The 18,185-nt window shown below is 35.1% G+C and overlaps 1 protein-coding gene across 3 annotated transcripts in view; it reads right to left on the reverse strand.

Moving 5' to 3' along the window:
• LOC306799989 (ATP-dependent translocase ABCB1-like) overlaps positions 1 to 18,185 on the reverse strand; it is a 47,882-nt gene that overhangs the window by 23,420 nt on the left and 6,277 nt on the right. Inside the window, exons 2-10 of one of the 3 annotated variants that reach the window (XM_079301702.1) lie at positions 17,070 to 17,184; positions 12,152 to 12,314; positions 11,226 to 11,341; positions 10,458 to 10,518; positions 9,007 to 9,154; positions 6,071 to 6,131; positions 2,266 to 2,457; positions 1,398 to 1,569; positions 105 to 229 (exon numbers count right to left, since the gene is read on the reverse strand). In XM_079301702.1, coding sequence (XP_079157828.1) covers positions 105 to 229; positions 1,398 to 1,569; positions 2,266 to 2,457; positions 6,071 to 6,131; positions 9,007 to 9,154; positions 10,458 to 10,518; positions 11,226 to 11,317 — 851 coding nt within the window. In that variant the 5' untranslated portion in view covers positions 11,318 to 11,341; positions 12,152 to 12,314; positions 17,070 to 17,184. Of the gene's footprint in view, positions 1 to 104; positions 230 to 1,397; positions 1,570 to 2,265; positions 2,458 to 6,070; positions 6,132 to 9,006; positions 9,155 to 10,457; positions 10,519 to 11,225; positions 11,342 to 11,768; positions 11,851 to 12,151; positions 12,315 to 16,808; positions 17,023 to 17,069; positions 17,185 to 18,185 lie in introns of those variants that run through there. The other 2 variants (XM_079301703.1, XM_079301704.1) reach the window with 2 other exon arrangements.

Consider the following 18,185-nt stretch of genomic DNA (forward strand, 5'->3'; position numbering starts at 1 on the left):
ATGCGAAAAGCACAAAATCTTAAACAGAAAATATACAAGAAAATCTCAAACCATTTTTAATTAGTATTTTAAAATCCACTGATGAAAGCAAATGTTGCTTTTACCTTTTAATTTCTTTTTCCTGTCCTCCAAAAGCTATTACAGTACGGATTGCTCCCAGAACTTCTTCTGCAACAGCACCTGCTTTTGCATATGCTGCTTGTTCTTTGTCAGTGAAAGCAGAGAGAACCTAATACAGAATCAAATATTTTTACATATGAAAACCAGAATAAACTCAAGCACTCATAATGGTTTTAATCGCAGTTATCTTCCAATATGAAGCCTTTTGGCTATATTAGGCATGGGTGCAGAATGTCAAATATCCGGATTCTTAAGTATGTTGTGAATTCAGCCACGGGATTCCACATTACACATTGTACACAATTAATTAAGTCCCGGACTTTCCACTCTGCTTTCACCCAGTGCAAGAGATAAGAAGAGAACTCATAGTGAGCTGGTGTGGTTCTCCCCAGGTAGACCTCCTTAGCTCATTCTCATCTCTGGCTACCTTAGCCAGAGGGTCCTATAGCTTAGACTGTGAAGACATGGCCACAGTCTGTGAAGACTCAGCCAATTGACATACGTGGCACATGTGTGTCTAATCCTACCTTTTCTGCAATATAGCCACTCAAGACAGTAAAAGCTTTCACGATCTTTGAAATACAAGGGAAAGAAAATACCATAAAAATCAGAAGACTTTAAAAATGTAAGTCACTCTAGTCCCATGAAAATTTGGTCCTTCTCTCATCTAGGTCTGTACAGGATTTCTTTCAAAATCTGTTAACAACTATGAAAAAAAACTTTGTGCCTGAGACAGATTTTTTCTGATTTACTCTCTTATTTTCCAGGAAGTGCAATTATTCCTTTCAAGAGAAAAAGTACTTAAACAGATGTAAGTCAAAGAGTTGCAGGTGTGAATTCTACACATATATCTTGCTTCCTTCTCTGTATGTGCTATATTATCAGAAATAGCTTCAAATTAAATAAATCTGCCTAATCTATGGGAATTATAATATTCAAATTACATAGAATTATTGACTTGAAGGGACCTTGGAAGGGATCTTATCAAAGATATCTAGTTCCAACTGGTCTGTCATGGTCAGGGACACATTCCACTAGAACCGGTTGCTTAGAGCCCCATCTGACCTGGCCTTGATTGAGAGGGGACTGATACACAGTTCATCTAAGAGCTTATGTACAGAAGTGTTATCTAAATAATATATAATATATATTTAATATACAAAATATATATAATTGCTCTAAGCAACACATTCTAATACTAAGACTTACAGATATGTAGATTTATTTCATTATCTGTCATTAATATAAAACCTGATACTGTACATATGTTAACTTACCTTTGCCCAGAGGGCTGCTGAAAGTCCCAGTACAGGACTAACTGCCAGTATTACAAGGGTTAACTTCCATCCTCTTATGAGACCAACAATAAATCCTGTCACAAATGTTGTCAGTGATTGAATAAGCAATCCAATCTTGTCACCTATTCCTTCATTAATCTTGGAGACATCACTGAAAAAGAAATGACATAGAGAGAGGAAGAAAAATGTAGAAAGCACAAGGAAGGTTTCCAGTTTTGTTATGCGTGGAAGACAATCTTTATAATTCAATTACTGCTTCCAATAACAGTTTTCTTCAAGGTAAAGCATTATGTAGTGAAAAAGAAAAAGGAAAAGAAAAGAAAAAAAAAAGAAAAGGAAAATTTCATATTTCTTGTGAAAATGTAATGCTATAAACCTGCTTTTGTCTGAAAAAGTTGAAATTCTTTCTGTAGTGCAAAATACTCTCACTTTCTTAATTCCATATTTTTGATCTGTTTGGTACTACGGGCTATTTGGAAATAAAAGATAAAGGCTTTCATGTAGGCAACGTTATGCAGTTAAAGCTGTTCATGTTGCTGGGCTGAGTCAGTACCTTTTTTCAGTCCTCAGTGTACCCAGAAATTAATTTATTTCTCTTCATGGGGGTAATATCATAGACTGGGCTTTAGTAATCCTTGGAGTTCAAGTGAACTTAACAAAATGCTTTTCTGGCATCTTTGTGACAGTCCTGTATCAGAAGTATTAGAAATTCAGTCCCAAGACTCTCAAAGAGGAAATTTGAAAAGTTAGTTTCACAGAGAAATAATCTAATTAAAAAAAAAAAAAAAATTAAGTCCTACATGTTCAACAAGATAAAATAACATTGGGAAAGTTATAATATACTTACTCTAGAAGACGAGTATTAAGTTCTCCCACATCATTCACATCAAACCATCCAATTTCCTGTCTCATAATTGCATGAAAAAAATTTTCTCTAATTTTTCTTATTTGCCGACCTGCTGCTAAGGTCCAGAATGAAGTTTGAACATAAGCAGCAAGAAGAACACCAGCTGCTATTCCAGAATAGTAGTATGCATATCTGTAAGGAAAAAAAAGGGCAAGATTCTCTGAAATGAGCTTAAAATTGGTTTAATTACCTTGATAGTGTGAATTTAGCATGATGTTTGCATTTCTGTAATTAGGGTGAATTTCTGTGAATTAGGGTTTATATGCTTATACTAGAACTTTACACTTCACTGTAAAACTTGCTGAGTTTTCCATGAATAGCATTTAATGTCAGAATTACCATAAAAAAATAATTAGCAGGTGTTTTATCATTAGATACTTTTAGAAGTGTATTTCTGATACTATACCCTTTTCACTTAAATGTCTCACATCCAAAAACTGCCTAGCATTAGACAGACATAGAACAAATCACATATATCTATATTATACACACATTTAAATCATAAACATGCATGTCTATGTAAATACATAAATAAATAAATAAACATATGCATGGATGCAGTAAATATTTCCTCATTTGAGAGCATTATTATATGGACATCTACTGAAATCAAATGCCGTTAAAACAGAAATTCTTTGGGTCTTTTATTCATAACTGATATTTTATTTTTACATCAATTATTTAACACCTCTGTGCTATGAGTGGGGTGTCAAAACCAAACCAGGAGTATGTGAACCATGATAATTCTCAAAGTGGAAGTCACAGCTTTAAGCTGTTTAAAAAGAATAAAATTACTTTTGATTTGATGAAGAATTGACACTAGAATCAGTTATAATGAAACTTATACCAGAACTGAATGAAAAAAAAATGCAACTTAAGGGATTTCGTTTGTAAAACACAACCAAAATTGATGATTAAATATTATATGATGTGTATTACCTGTAATTATAAGAGTAATGTATCTACATAAAAGTAAACCATTAGTAAAAAGCTTGACTCATGACCTTTCCTAAACTCTTGCAACCTTCACTCGTTTACTAAGTTATGCATACTGATTTTATAGAACTTTAACATGAAACTTGGGAGGAGTAAATTGCAGGAATCTGTGTGCAAATGCTCTGCTCTAAGAGAGAATGGCTTTACAAATTAAAGTTCTCAAATTTTATTCAGATCTTTCTTGTGGCTATAATATCATATAGTATATTTAGGAACTTTGAAACTATACTCATTATGAAATTCACTTCATCAAAACTGTTTAATAAAATCAAGTTAATGCCTAACAGAATGCTGGTTAGTTGAATATAGACCTCAATCACATTTAGCTCCATTAAAACTCTACAAAGACTCTCAAACTAAACCCAAGAACATTGATTCTAAATTCAGCAGTAATTACTTTAGCAATTACTTTATGATACTACATCACTTCAAACAGCTGATTTCTGCTTGGACTTTGTTTACTGACAAATCATATCCAAAGGACTCGTATCTTTGCCAGATTCCATGCTAATGAAATATATTCTGTAAATTCACTGCTGCAAGTTTTCAGAGAGTAAATGCACATTGCATTATAAAATAATAATTCTTTTTCTTTTGAGAAATAGTTGGAGTTAAGGCAAACTGAGTAACAAACTTGACTAAGTCCACATGCATAGTTCAGTACTTGGACACATCTGTGTGAGAACTCTGCCCTTACAAACAGTTTCTATCATTATTTGACCTGTTGACTGGTGTTCCAACAGAAAAAAGGAGTTGGTACAAAGAGCTTTGTCACACCAGTGAAAATGCCAACTCAAGGCTCTAGCTAGAAACTTTGGGAAAGAACACCTATTCCTGTGCTGCTAGCCTTGCATGTATCAGGAAACAATTTGTTTCTAAAGAGAAACCTTTTACTCTTGCTTGTACTTTTAATCTGTGGTGGTTTGACCCCAGTTGGATTCCAGATACCGACTGAGGACACTATCACTTCCTCTCCTCAGCTAGACTTAGCAGAGAAAAATATCATTCAAAGCTCATAGGTCAAGGTAAGGACAGGGAGACCTCACTCACATATTAAATAACAGGCAAAACAAATTCTACTATTTCATATGTAGCAATATTTTAGTAACTATTTTTAAAGTTCTTTTAGAATAAACACGAAACAGACTTTGAAAAGGTGCAACTGAGTGTCAGGTATTTACTAAATCCAGAACAATTAGCGTAACTTCGCCCATGCACACGTTATTTAGTTTGCAATTCTGCCTTCAAATTTGTTTTCAAATCACTGGGAACAAATATATTCCACTGGAGGTTTGTAGGCATTATGTACATTCATGTCAGAGACTGACAGAAATGTTGGAGGAGCAAGAAACTCTCCTGTAAGTATAATTGCCATTCCCTGTCAATTCATTCTCATTACATTCAAGTCCATCATTTCTAAGAAACAGCAGCCTTGTCCTAACTTGTTCATTTATTTTATGGTGAAGAGTTGTTTGAGTATGTTTTGGTTTGGGGTTTTTGGGTGTAAATAGTCACGGGTATTTTAATTGCAAAAATTAACTACAGAATCTAAATAAGTTTACAGTCCACTGTTACCCAAAAATTATAATGCACTTTGACATAAAACAGCAAGAGTTACTACAGAAAATGCCTTTTGTCCACCTTCTCTTCAAAAAAGACAATTGCTTTGAAGAGTACAGCAGACATATTTCAATATCTAATTGAAAGGAACAAAGTTCAACCTGAAGAAAAGAACCTGAAGTGGTACAAGAAACACACAAACTTTACATATCATGCATAAACCAAGTGTATGGATAATGGTTAATAAAACCTCTTAACAAAACACTTTTATTAGCAGCTTATGTTTCTTCTTATTAAATCTTTTCTTTATGGAGTTTTGTAGCAGAAGCACCTGCTGTCTATTGTCTTCTGCTGTTTCCAGCTCTAGAATGCTAGATTTAAGGTAGTTTATAATCTAAATCTGCATTTTCTACAGTGTAGGTAATTTCTCAGAATTATAGAATTGTTTAGGTTGATAGAGACCTTTAAGATATCTGAATCCAATAATTAACTCAGCACTGCAAAGTCCATCACTAAAACATGTCCCTCAGTCTCACATCCACAAATCTTTTAAATGCCTCCAGGGATGGTCACTCAACCACTTCCCTGGACGTCCTGTTCCAATGTTTGGCATCCTTTCCATGAAGATTATACCCAACCTCCCCTGGCACAACTTGAGGCCATTTTCTTTTGTCCTGTTACTTATTAGGTGGGAGACCAAACCCCATCTTGCTACAATCTCCTTTCATGTACTTGTAGAAAGTTGCTTAGCTGAACTTGATGCTTTGGCAGCAAAGTAGTTAGTATCTGACAAACTAGTTTTTTGCAAGTGAATCACCATAGCTCAGGGTATTGACAGATGATAATCAATATAATTTTTTATCATAACAATTACTCTTTATAAATTCAGAGCAAAAGAAGAAAGAAGGAAGGCAATGCAGACTTCACTGGGATACAGAGCACCCCTGAAATATGTCAGGTTGGGTCAGAGCAAGAGATTACAGGGAAATTTTTTGGAATAGCTGGGAATGTTCAAGAATCTTCCCAGGGCCTCAAATAATACCTTGTGCCAATCTTTAGTTACATATATTATTAAATAATTGCTTTTGTGTTGTTTAAAGTGTGCAAAACATCCTTGGGAGAAGAATGGTTTTACTAGAAATGTGTGGCTACATTAAAAAAAGAAGAGGAAACACCAATTTTTATTTACCTTGTCATATCTTTCTCCAGCTTGTTAAGCGCCTCTGAAGTGAAATTCATTGAAATGTCTCCTTAGAAAGGAAGAAAAGAGTAAATACTTTTAACAGGGCAAGATTTAACAAATTTGTTTTTTTGCATGCTGTTCAGTATATCTGGAGTTGCTACATCTCCTTTTGAATCAGGCTGATTTGGAAGAAAGGAGGAAATTCTAATGCACATGAATGAAGGTTACTAATGCAGGGTTAGTCATAACTCCACTAACAACAAAACTACATGACTGTAATTCAAGATTAAAAAGTATACCTGCGCATACAGACATAGAAGAAGAGAATGGTTTGGGTTGGAAAGAACCTTAAGGTCCATCCAGTTCTAACCCCACTACCATGGGACACCACTCACTAGACTGGATTGCTCAGGGCCCCATCCAAACTGGCCTTGAACACTTCCAGGGATCAGGTATCCACTATATCTCTGGAAAACTTGTTCTAGTCTCCCATCACACTTATAGAAAGGAATTTCTTCCTGATATCTCATCTAAATAGTCCCTCTTTGAGTTTAAAACCATTACCCCTTATCCAATTACTACAGGTTGTTGTAAAAAGTTGCTCTCCTGCTCTCTTGTAGCCCCATTTGAGGTACCGAAAGGCTGCTATAAGGTCTCCCAGGAATCTTCTCCAAGGTGAACAGCCCCAGTTTACTCAGCCTGTCTTCATAGGGAGGTGCTTCAGCCCTCTGATCGTGTTTGTGGCCCTCCTTTGGACTTACTCCAACAGGTATCCTTCTTATGCTAGGGGGGGTGCCAGAGCTGGATGCAGCACTCCAGAGAGATGTAGAGTGGTTAGAATCACCTCCCTCCATGTGCTGGTCACAATTCTTTTGATGCAGCCCATGATATTACTTCCTGGGTGCAAGCCTACAATGCTGGCTCATGTTGAGCTTCTTATCAACAAACACCTTCAAACCATTCTCCTCAGGGCTGCTTTCGAACCATTTTTCTCCCAGCCTGTATTTGTGCTTGGGATTGCCCCAACCCACATGCAGGACCTTGCACTTGGTCTTGTTGAACTTTATGAGATACCCAGAGACCCACCTCTCCAGCCTGTCAAGATCCCTCTGGATGTCCCCTTCCCTCAAGCATGTCAGCTGCACTGCACAGCTTGGAGTCATTGGCAAACTTGATGAGGGTGCATGGATCCCACTGTCTATGTCATTGACAAAGCTGTTAAGCAGTGTCAGTCCCAATACTGACCACTGGAGAACCCTCTCATCACGGGTCTCCACTTGGATAACTCTTTGAGTGTGACCCTCCAGCCACTATCTTATCCACCAAGTGTTCCATCCATCAAACTCATGCCTCTCCAATTTAGTGAAAAAGATGTCGACTGGGACACTGTCAAATGTTGGTACATGATGTCCAAATTCTTCCCTACACACCCAATCTGTAACCTGTTTGTAAAATGCCATCAAATTTGTCAGGTATTATTTGTCCTTAAAAAAGTCATGTTAGTTAGCATCAATTATACTCCTTACATTCCATGTACCTTGGCATAGTTTCTAGGAGGATCTGCTTCATGATCTTGCTGGGCACAAAGGTGAGATTGATTGGCCTGGAGTTCCCCGTGTCTTCCTTTTCCCCTTTTTAAAAAATGAGGGTTATGTTTCCCCCTTTTTCAGTCAGTGGGAACTTCATCAGATTGCTATGACATCTCAAATATAGTGGACAGTGACTTAGCACCTTACTCTACCAGTTCCTTCAGGCCCCACAGATGCACCTCATCAGTTCTAGTAGAATTGTACACCTCCAAATGCCTTAGATATTTTCAAACCTGACCTCCTACAGCAGGCAGTTCTTCATTCTCCCAGTCCCTGCCTTTCCCTTCTGTGATTTGGGCAGTGCACCTGGAACAGTTACTAGTGAAGGCTGAGGCAAAACATCATTAAGTCCCTCAGCCTTTTCTGTATCTCAAGTAATCAGGTCTCCCATTTCCTTCTGGAGAGGGTCCATATTTTCTCTCATCTTCCTTTGATCACTGACCTAACTGTAGAAGCTTTTCTTGTTGCCCTTGACATTCCTGGTCAGATTTAATTCTACCAGGGCTTTAGCTTTTCTAACCTGATCCCTGGCGGCTTGGACAGGTATTCTGTATTCCTCCCAAGCTATCTTTCCTTGTTTCCACCCCCTCCAGGCTTGCTTTTTGTGTTTGAGCTTGTCTCTTGGTTCATTCATGAAGGCCTCCTGGTGTTTCTGCCTGACTCCTTCTTTGTTGGAATGCATCACTCCTGAGATTGGAGGAGGTCATCCTTGAATATCAACCAGCTTTCTTGGGCCCCTCTTCCCAAGCAAGGCTTCATCCCATGGTACTCTATCAAGCAGGTCCTTAAAGAGGTCCAAGTCTGTGAGGTTCTAGATACTGATCTTCCTGTCCTCCCTCCTTGCTGCTCTGAAACTCCACCATTTCATGGTCACTGCAGCCCAGTCTGTCCTTGAGATTTATGTTCCCTACCAGGCCCTCCTTTTTATAAAGAACGAGGTCAGTAATGCACCCCTCCTCACTGGCTCCTCTTACATTTGAAGAAGTTATCATCAATACGGTCTAGGAGCCTCCTGGATTGCTTATGACCAGTGGTGGTTCTCCTCCAGCAGTTATTGGGATGGTTGCAGACTCCCATGAGGGCCAGGGCTTGTGAATGCAAGGCTGCTCCAATCTGTCGATAAAGGAACCTCTTCTGCTCAGTTCTCCTGGTCAGGCAGCCTTTAGGAGACTACCACGACAATGTCACCCCAAACAGAGTGTATCTCTATTACAATGAACATGAGCTACTAATTTGCATCATAATATAGCACTGTGGTTTCTAACATAAGTATCTCCTGTCAAGATGTGTGAATCTTCCCGTCATTTTTTAAAATATGAGCCATTGTTCTTGTCATAGCAGATAATTTCTTACCTGTAAAATTTGTGTCTCCAGAAGCAACGAAACTGTCAGTCATATCACCAAAAATTATCATTGCAATAGGAAGACTGCTTCCATGGGCTACTGCCAGCAGAGTGCCTAGTATCATTAATAATTTATCTGACCAGCTGGAGTATCGAAACTGTGAGTGAGAAGAGAAATTCATCTATTGTATTAGAACGCTAATTCAATTCTATGTTTACAAAGTCAAGAAAGTAAAGAAAAAGCCAACAATTGCACACCTGCTGTCACAAAACTACAACTTTATCTCCTTAGAAATACAGTTTAAAAACAATTTAAATGTACAGGAATAAATTCTTTCTATATAAGCACTTTTATACTATAAACTGTCAAAACCAGAGAGATGTGCCATTTTAATGCACTAGTATCTGCACCTGGATAAGAAAGGCCATAGGAAAACAAGGCATAAGAAATTCACACTTTTTAAATCTGCCATTTAAAGTTCAAATTGTAAGAAGTTTTAATGGTGTTATGATAATTAAGGCAATAATTGCTTTTACTGTAAATTCATTATTATGCCATCAGAAAAAGTGTTCCTAATGTAGCATAAACATCATAAAAATATATTGAAATCTTAAATCCTCTTGCCATTGAACTTAATAAAGATTGAGCTTATCTATTAGAATAATTGGCTTTATTCTGTACTGTAAAATACTAAGTTTACTGATGTAAATTATAGTTGTATGATGTAGTTGTACAGGTGTAAACTGTATATAGCAAAGCAAAGAAATTGGACACTGCCCACCATCATGTACTATGGTTTTATGTCTGTTATTTGCAGCGTCATTGTGTATTACACACACTAAATCAACAAAATATAAAATATTTCAGGATGACTAAAAGAGGACCTAGGATTTAATTGATTAAATACTAAGAGGGTGTCTTTTAAAAAGCCATACAGAAAATTTTAAAGAATCTGGAACCTTTTAGCATACAATTCTTAATTTTAGTTTTCATAAGTGGCATGGAATTGCCTTTTACTGCTGACTCAGGTGATTGAACAATGACTCATGTGGATAATTACTGTGATTAGTACCTTAGAGTACTAATTTAGAGGACAAGACCACACTCATTGTGGGTATATGGCCACCGTTCTCATTGTGTCAGGAGAAATGACTGAACATGGAAATTCCTATCTTTCACAAACCAATATCTGTATGGGTGTGTTTAAGATGATTAATTACTAAGGGAACATTCCTAAGAATCCTTATCTGTAATAAGACAGCTTTTTCAGTATAACTATATCCACAAAAAGAACTGATTGATTTCTATACTACAGCAAGTATTCTATAGTATGAATATATTTGGTAGAGACTCCATCACATATGCAGGATACTAGCATAATTGTAACCATTTTTGATTACATTTTGAAATGTGCCTGTGTGTACATATATGTACACACATAGAGAGTGAATAAACCTTACCAGTGTAAATGGGCTGACCATCTTAGGTTTTTCCCCTTTCTTCTGCTTCTTCTTTGCCTTGCTAAAAAAAGTGTGGTAGTTTTAATGAATGTAAAAATGGACCACATTTCACAGAAATCCAAATTCAACATATTAATGCAGTTCAATTATATTATAATTATTAAATTGTTTTGCAGCAAATAATTGTTTAAAATGAGCATAATTTATTGAGCATTCTTGAAATGTTTCTATTTAAATCTTCAGCAATGTAAGTAGTATCACCTCCTAACTTCTGTAAATTTAAGCCATCTTCTTCCCAGTTCACCCCTTCAAGGATGAACCAACACTATCTGGTTCCACTATCTGGTCAGGGAAGTTGTGAACTAAAGCACTGTACATATTTCAAAATAGAAGAGAGTAAAGCTTTCCTACATAGTGTAATGTTGGTTCACTGCCATACTAAAAATATTAAGACAATTTTTAGTGGATGGCATAAATATATCCAGTATTTCCATTCCAACATAATTTCTGTCATATTTTAGAATTGTTTTTCCAGTCAAGACTGTGGACACTTAGCCCTTTAAAGGAAAAAATAAATAGTCCTTTTGCATGAAATAAACATGCCTATCAATGTTACTCTTATATTGATACAAAGCTTTCTTTTATTAGATTCCTAGCAAAATAACGTAAAATAAAATTTAAAATATGAAATTCAATAAAATAGAAACCAAAGTAATGGAGTATAATAAACTTCAATACAGAATGCTTACCATATTTAAGAATACTTACTGTTTGTCTTCAGATTCATGATCCTGGCTGGATGCAGCGATCTCATGGCTATTTCCATCTGCAGTATACTTCTTTTCATCTTCAGAATGCATTTTAAACTAATTGAAGATAGTTTCCTGTAAAATAATATTTGATTGAGAAATACACAATCTTAAGCTGATGACAGAAATCTCAACAATAATTTGTTTTAAAGAAAAATATGGATACTTATTACAATCAGTAAATAAATAAAATTATTATCATATATGACGAAGTGAGTATTCATAATGCACAAGTATAAGCATATTGATAGAAGTCCAGAAGTCTAGAGTTTCCCCACAAACTTTTATATTCTGTATTTATCCATTTGATAGCTTTGTCATTCATTTAGTTTCATTAGAATGATACATTTTCTGCAATTCAGTACAGATATGCAAAATAAATGAAAAATTAAATGTTTATTTAAAAGAATACCCAGTTAAATGGATTTGTCCCAGTTTTAGTTATCAGTGAATCTATAAAGTATCTCTGATTTTTAAAAAAAAACCCAAACTACTGACATACCATGAAAGGTTGCTCCCGGTTTGTGTCTACTCCTCTGAAAAATTATTCAAATGTGGGCAGAATTAATATGGTTAATATTAATTAAAATGATGTCCATGATTGGACTTTGCTCCTCTTATGTAACACTGACATAACAAATAGCTTTCTCTTGGATTTTTTCCGACTCCAATAGGCTCATTTATCTTGGATAGTAAAGTGTATGCACTTTGGACTGTACCTCCCTTTTCCTAAAGGGAATAATACTAGTCCTTGAACGCACACATAATTCACTGTCAAGTGGGAAAACAAGCCTGAATACTTTATTCTTTCACCAGAAAAAGTTCCCTATTATAGATACTGCTGTTTTAATTATGCCCCTAAAACAGAAAGGAATTCCTCTTTACCTTATTAGAGATGTTGCTGAATGCTCGAAGTAACTGTTGCACTTAAGGATGAATCCATTCTTGAATACACAATGAGAATGAAACCAGGTAACACCAAAACATTGTTTTAATCTTTTGCTTCCTTTCCCATCTTCTAAATCTAATCCAGGAAAACATTACCCATCTAGCACGAAAGAAAACAGGATTTTACTATAGTGCATATAGTTCATTATTTCAGTAACTGCAGAACAGCAAGATGAGTTTCAGACTTAGTTTAGAAGTGTTTTGGATATAGCTCTGGTCAGCAGAAACTTGCCTAATTAGTATTCTGATTTTTGAATGTATGTTCATTTTCTAAAATGTTTGAAATGGGCCATTTGTTTTATTGTGGAATGTATTGTTGTTATCAGTATCTGTAGGGATTGCTTAAATGAAAATAACAAATATTTTAAACATTTAAATAAACTGCGTTTCAGAGTCCTTATTTCAATGTATGTATTAAAGTAGACATGTTCAACACTTTTACAGAAGCAAAATTTACGAAAAATTATATTAAAAATTGTCCTAGAAGACAAGTAGATTTATACGAATTTTTCTGTAGGTCTTCTATCACTTTACTCACACAAAATTTACTTAATCTGATAATTACCCAGAAGAAATTATTTTTGTTCCTTTTTTGTCATGCATGCCTGCAATCTCAAAATGTTAGTGGAAAGGTAATTTTATAATGTTTTGGAATAGAAATAATCTTATCAGATTGAGGATTACTTTAGAAAGGGTAGTTTAGCATTGCCAGTCAAGCAGAATATAAAGAGCTAATAAGTATTATATGTAATAAGTATTATATGTTTATCAAAAGTCATTGTGATATATTTATATAGAAGTCTATCCACAGAAGTTACTGGGAATACTGGGTTTTATCTTCTGTGCCTAAATGCTTTCCTGGATTTGATCTTAATGGACTGGTCCAATTATTTCAGTGGAAACAAAGTAAACTAAAAAAGAATCTTTAAAGAAAAGTCAATTGATTGAAAAAGAAAAAAAAGGAATAGTATATGCAGTGCTTCCACAACAGTTTTGATTTAAACAGAAAATAGAGAGAACAATGAGATCTCTCAGAATTTTCTGTTATCTCATGGCAGTGTCTCAATGCTATTGCAGTGCAATCATGATAAGAAACGGAAATAGAAATAAAACAGAAGAGCAATTTTTACCAGAATTTCTCTTGCCTACATACAGTAATGCGAAGAAAATTAAAGACATCTGGTTTTATCACACGAGGATCTGAAGCGACTAAATTGATATTAAAAAGTGGGAAAATTGGGGAAGTACAGTATTTTACATCTACTTATTAAAATACAAAATTCTGTAACTTCTTTATAGCTTCTGTAGTTTGTTCAGTCACCTAGCTCCACAATTGCAGGGAATTTGAAATCAGAGAAAATCACTAAGTTTTTCTTCTCATATCTTGTATCTTAACTGATAATTTGGGTGAGAATATAAAATTTTAGCCTGTAGAGATTAAATCTGTGAAATAAACAACAGAAGAATCTGAGGTATCACCACTGCACATTACCTGAGTATATAAAAATCATGTAGGTGAACGAGCTGCTTCACAACCAAAGATGTACAAAAACCACCTAGAAACAACGTAGGTGCCAGTCAATCCAATCTGAGGAGAAACACTTTCTCATCCAAAGTCTGGTGAGTGGTTTTACCCTGAATTCATTAGCAGTATTCATAAAGCTGGTGTTTGAAAAATTCTGTCTTCCCTCAGATCAGCTTTTTTTTTTTTTAATCAACAGCTTACCCTCAGCTTCAGCCAATCTTTGATGTCATCAAGTGGGAATTTTTATTTCTATAGGCTAAAAAATTGAAGTATGAAACCTTGTATAGACATTGTCTGTATCAAGTAGACATTGACTAGAAGATGCTAAGTAAAGATGTCTTGAAAGCAGATGTCCTGATCATTCAATAGCTCAAGATGAAAGATAATGTTTTGAGTTTTTTTTTAATGCTTCTACTTGTTAGTCACAAATTTCTCACAGAAGAGGGATTTAAACAGAGATGACCAATCTATGACCTTTGAGCTATTTCAGGCTCATAAACAATTTAAAATTCCTTCTCAAACTAGTTTGTTATACTATGATTAAAAGAAGCAAAGATCTGGTAATTTGGGAACTGCTGGACAATTCAAATCCCTAGCTGCAGAGGCAAGTAAAGAATGGCTGACAAGTTTCATCCACTGTCTGAAGCTCTACTACAAGTCCATTTCAGCCCTATCCAACAGTGGATCGGTGGGATTTTATGAAGATAATGCCAACTGCAGCTCAAAGAGCTACCTCTATTGAGTTATGGAGTAAATGTTTTAAGAGATTTTAGCCAGTTGAAAGTTCTCTAAAGTGAATCATCAGTTCAGATAAGCAAAGCAAAGCCTAGACAAGAGGAAAACTTCTAATTTTACATTAAAAATTGCAAGTGATCAAAAGTTTGTTACACCTATTGGGTATCTTCTTCTATGCTCCATTTCCCCTCACAGACATTGTTTGATAGAAGATAGAAACAATACCTCTTGGATATTACAATTTCTCTGAAGCTCTGCATCATCAGACATATTTTCTATGTGAAAATACTTATATATATTCATAAGGTTTACTCAATTTCCTCTTTATTAAGATAGCAGCCAATTTCCCTTTGCCTGACAAACTTTGATTGCTTCTGCATTATATTCACAAATCTTTATTAGAATTTTAAGCATAAATACTTTTTACACGTTTGAAAGATGATCATAGAGCCATTGAAATGCTCTGTCAACATAAACTCTGTAGATTGAAGCACAATTACTTTCCTTCTCTTATGTATTATAAATGAATGGTTTGAATACTCTCTCTTGCACACTCCAGTATAATGAGAGATTATATTGTCACAATATACTAAGTTTTAAATCCTTCTTTGAGTCATTGCTCTTACAGAACATTTACCAGACTTTTCAGTATAACACTGTTATTTAAGTTGTAGTTTGCATGATCATAACAGAATTTTTGGACTGCAGTTAAGTTAGGTATATACAGATCATCCTGTACTATACTCACTATTAATTATTTCAGACTGCTTCCCTGTATTTAATTATCTAAATTTACTTATCCAACCCCCTTCTTGTGTCAAAATATCTTACTATTTTATTACCAAACTGATCATGAGATAAGAATTTTTGAAACTGCAGAAAAAGATATTTGAAAAATAGGGCTCTCAGGTTTTGTGGTGAAGTTTCAACTACTTATGCTTCGAAAAAATAGTTTATGTTGAGAAAGCCTCAGCCCACAAATAACACGTTGGATCTATGAATTTTTTAATCTGATGCAGGCCATCACATTACCAATTGACACATGATATTGGAACTACTGACACAGAAATGTTAATCTAACTTTGATATCACAGACAAACTTGTGAAATGATGGCATGATGCCTTCAAAATTTTCTAAACAATAGCAAGGAAAACTAACATTTTTTATATACTTCTTAACAAAAGTAGCAAACAACATGAAACTGAAGCAATTACTTCAATGTCTGCATATGTTGTGACCAGAGAAAATGACACAAACTATTTTTTCTTCTATTTAATTTGATGGAAAGTTGGATTTTTCAATAATTTCCAATAAGAGCCAGGTAGGCAAAATGCTGGCAAGGATTGCACGAATTCTGTAATGATTCCTCAATGATATTCAACCCTAGCATAGATGATAACATCTCTGAAGAACCTCTGATTCATGGTACTAGGAGACCTCCTATTTTAGCAGCCTGTTAATTGGGTCTGGAAAAGATTAATGCTCTGTAAAGGAATATTGCCAGCTTGGATACCATTGTATCAATGAGAATTGTCTTTTATTAAGGGAATTATTATACTGTCAGAAATTGAGAATTTTGTGTTCCTTTAACTATGCTGTATGCTAAGCTACAGGATAATGCCTATTGTAGTTGCTGGACATTTTGTTTACCCTAGATGAAGCATGAGAACAAATCAAGTTAACATAAGCATCAATTTCCTATTTGTGTTTAAAAGGAAAGTCTATTCTGAAAAGCAAAACACCACTCTTATTGTCTTTGATTTGATTTGGAGTTAATTGTTTATTCTCATAAGGCGGACTGCCACAAACTAATGTCACTAGACTCCTACTACTGATGTGCCAGTTTTCAGCTTTAAAAATTCAGTCTTGTTTCTAAACACATAATCTTTACTTGCTGGATAGTTTCATTTAAAGCTATATTATTGTTACAGTCAGAAAAATGAATTTAAAGAAATACAGTACAGAACATAAGGGTTTTAAAAATGTTCAGGACTTTATTTTACAAATGAAAACTGATGGGAAAAGATAAACAAAATTACTTTTTGTGCAGGTGGAAAACATTTTTCCGAGTTAAATCTGAATAAAATAGATAATACTATGACATGTCCAACTTTTGTCCATATAACTTTTCTAGGTAAGGATATGCCTGGTGACATTGTAACAGTGCACATAATCCTTTCCTCACTGAGTGGCTTTGATTGGACTGCCACCTTTTGCTACACACAAAGAGCCCTTTGTAAACTGTATATGCACAGTTTAAAAGTATTCAGCAGTTACTGATTAGTTACCATATACTATCATTTTTTGATAACTTGAATTAATGAAATACTAACCCGAGTGTTGGTATGTTCAGAGCCCTGAAGCAAGAAACAGGAAAAATCTTTGTTGGCCAAGAAGTCCTCAGTGAGGTAGTGGAGCTGGTTTCTAGTGCCCCTGGAATGGATCCTCATTGGGATGGAATTGCTGTCTTCCAAAGCCCTGCTTTTCCCTTAGGATTTTATTTCTTTTCATTATGATGTTTTATTCTCTTGAATCCCTAAACTGCTGCTTAACTCAAATTCAAGAGTCTTACCTCTGTCTGCAACCATTCTTACCTTGCAAAAGCCCATTTTATTAATGTTTTTGCAGTTCTTGCACCAAATTAAGCAATTTCCTCCAAAGTCTGAAAGATGGTCTGAAAGATGTCTTGGATCATAGACGGCTGAACACCTGAGAAACAAGGAGTTTATAAACTTGATACATATGAAATATGTAACAATATCAATATTATATTTTTTACAGAAATCAAAGTTATTGACTTATTCCCTTGTACAATACTATTCAAAGCAATATTTCCTAAATGCTTGCATTCTATTCCATACCATCTGTGAAATGTCTAGATCACATAGGAAATTAAGAGAATGAAAAATCTCTCATTCAGCTTCTTCCCAGTCATATTGAATTTCAAGTTTTGTAATGTCACAATGCCATTCTGTCCATCCTCCTTCCTTCAGATCACACCAAGTATTACATATTACATTCTTAACAGGTGTTTGAATTCTGTACCTCTGTCGTTAGTTTCCAAAAGCAAATTTCAGACTATCTGAACTACTTGGAGGCTTTTGCATTGTCTAACATGAATTGTCCTCGAGATAAATTAGATCTGTTACCCCTTCCCTGTCCACAACAGATAGGAAGAATTTCTTGTACTTCCCTGTACAGTACTTTCAAAATTTTGATGTTGCTTTCGCAAGTGTTTCCTGTCCTCTCTTGACAAAAAATCCCAACAAAAACAAAACCATAAACCAAAATAGACAAACATCCTCCCACTCCCCACCCCATTTCATATAACCCCTCTAGGCAGAATTGGTGATATTGATCTTTGACATTACTATCTTCTGGACACAAACTGTTTCAAAGCTTTAGGATTTTTTCAGGAAAGTAGCCCCAAACTAGAGGTTATTTCAATAATAGACAAATATTTTTAATTTCGGTAATTTGACTTCCATTTTCTGTAGCAGTATGGAAGCATATTTACTCATTTGATCTTAGACATTGGATTTAGTTGCTGTGGTGAAATGACTAAAAAAAATCACTTCATCTCATAAGACATTGATTATGGCACTGTGACCATGTTCTGCATGTTAGCCTTTAACCACAGGCAAATTGCTTTGTTCCTTTTTGATGTTTACTGTAAAACAAGTGATTGTGTGTTCTAAGGTAAATGTGTT

This window comes from Erithacus rubecula, assembly GCF_903797595.1.
Source record: "Erithacus rubecula genome assembly, chromosome: 3".
Classification (NCBI taxonomy): domain Eukaryota; kingdom Metazoa; phylum Chordata; class Aves; order Passeriformes; family Muscicapidae; genus Erithacus; species Erithacus rubecula.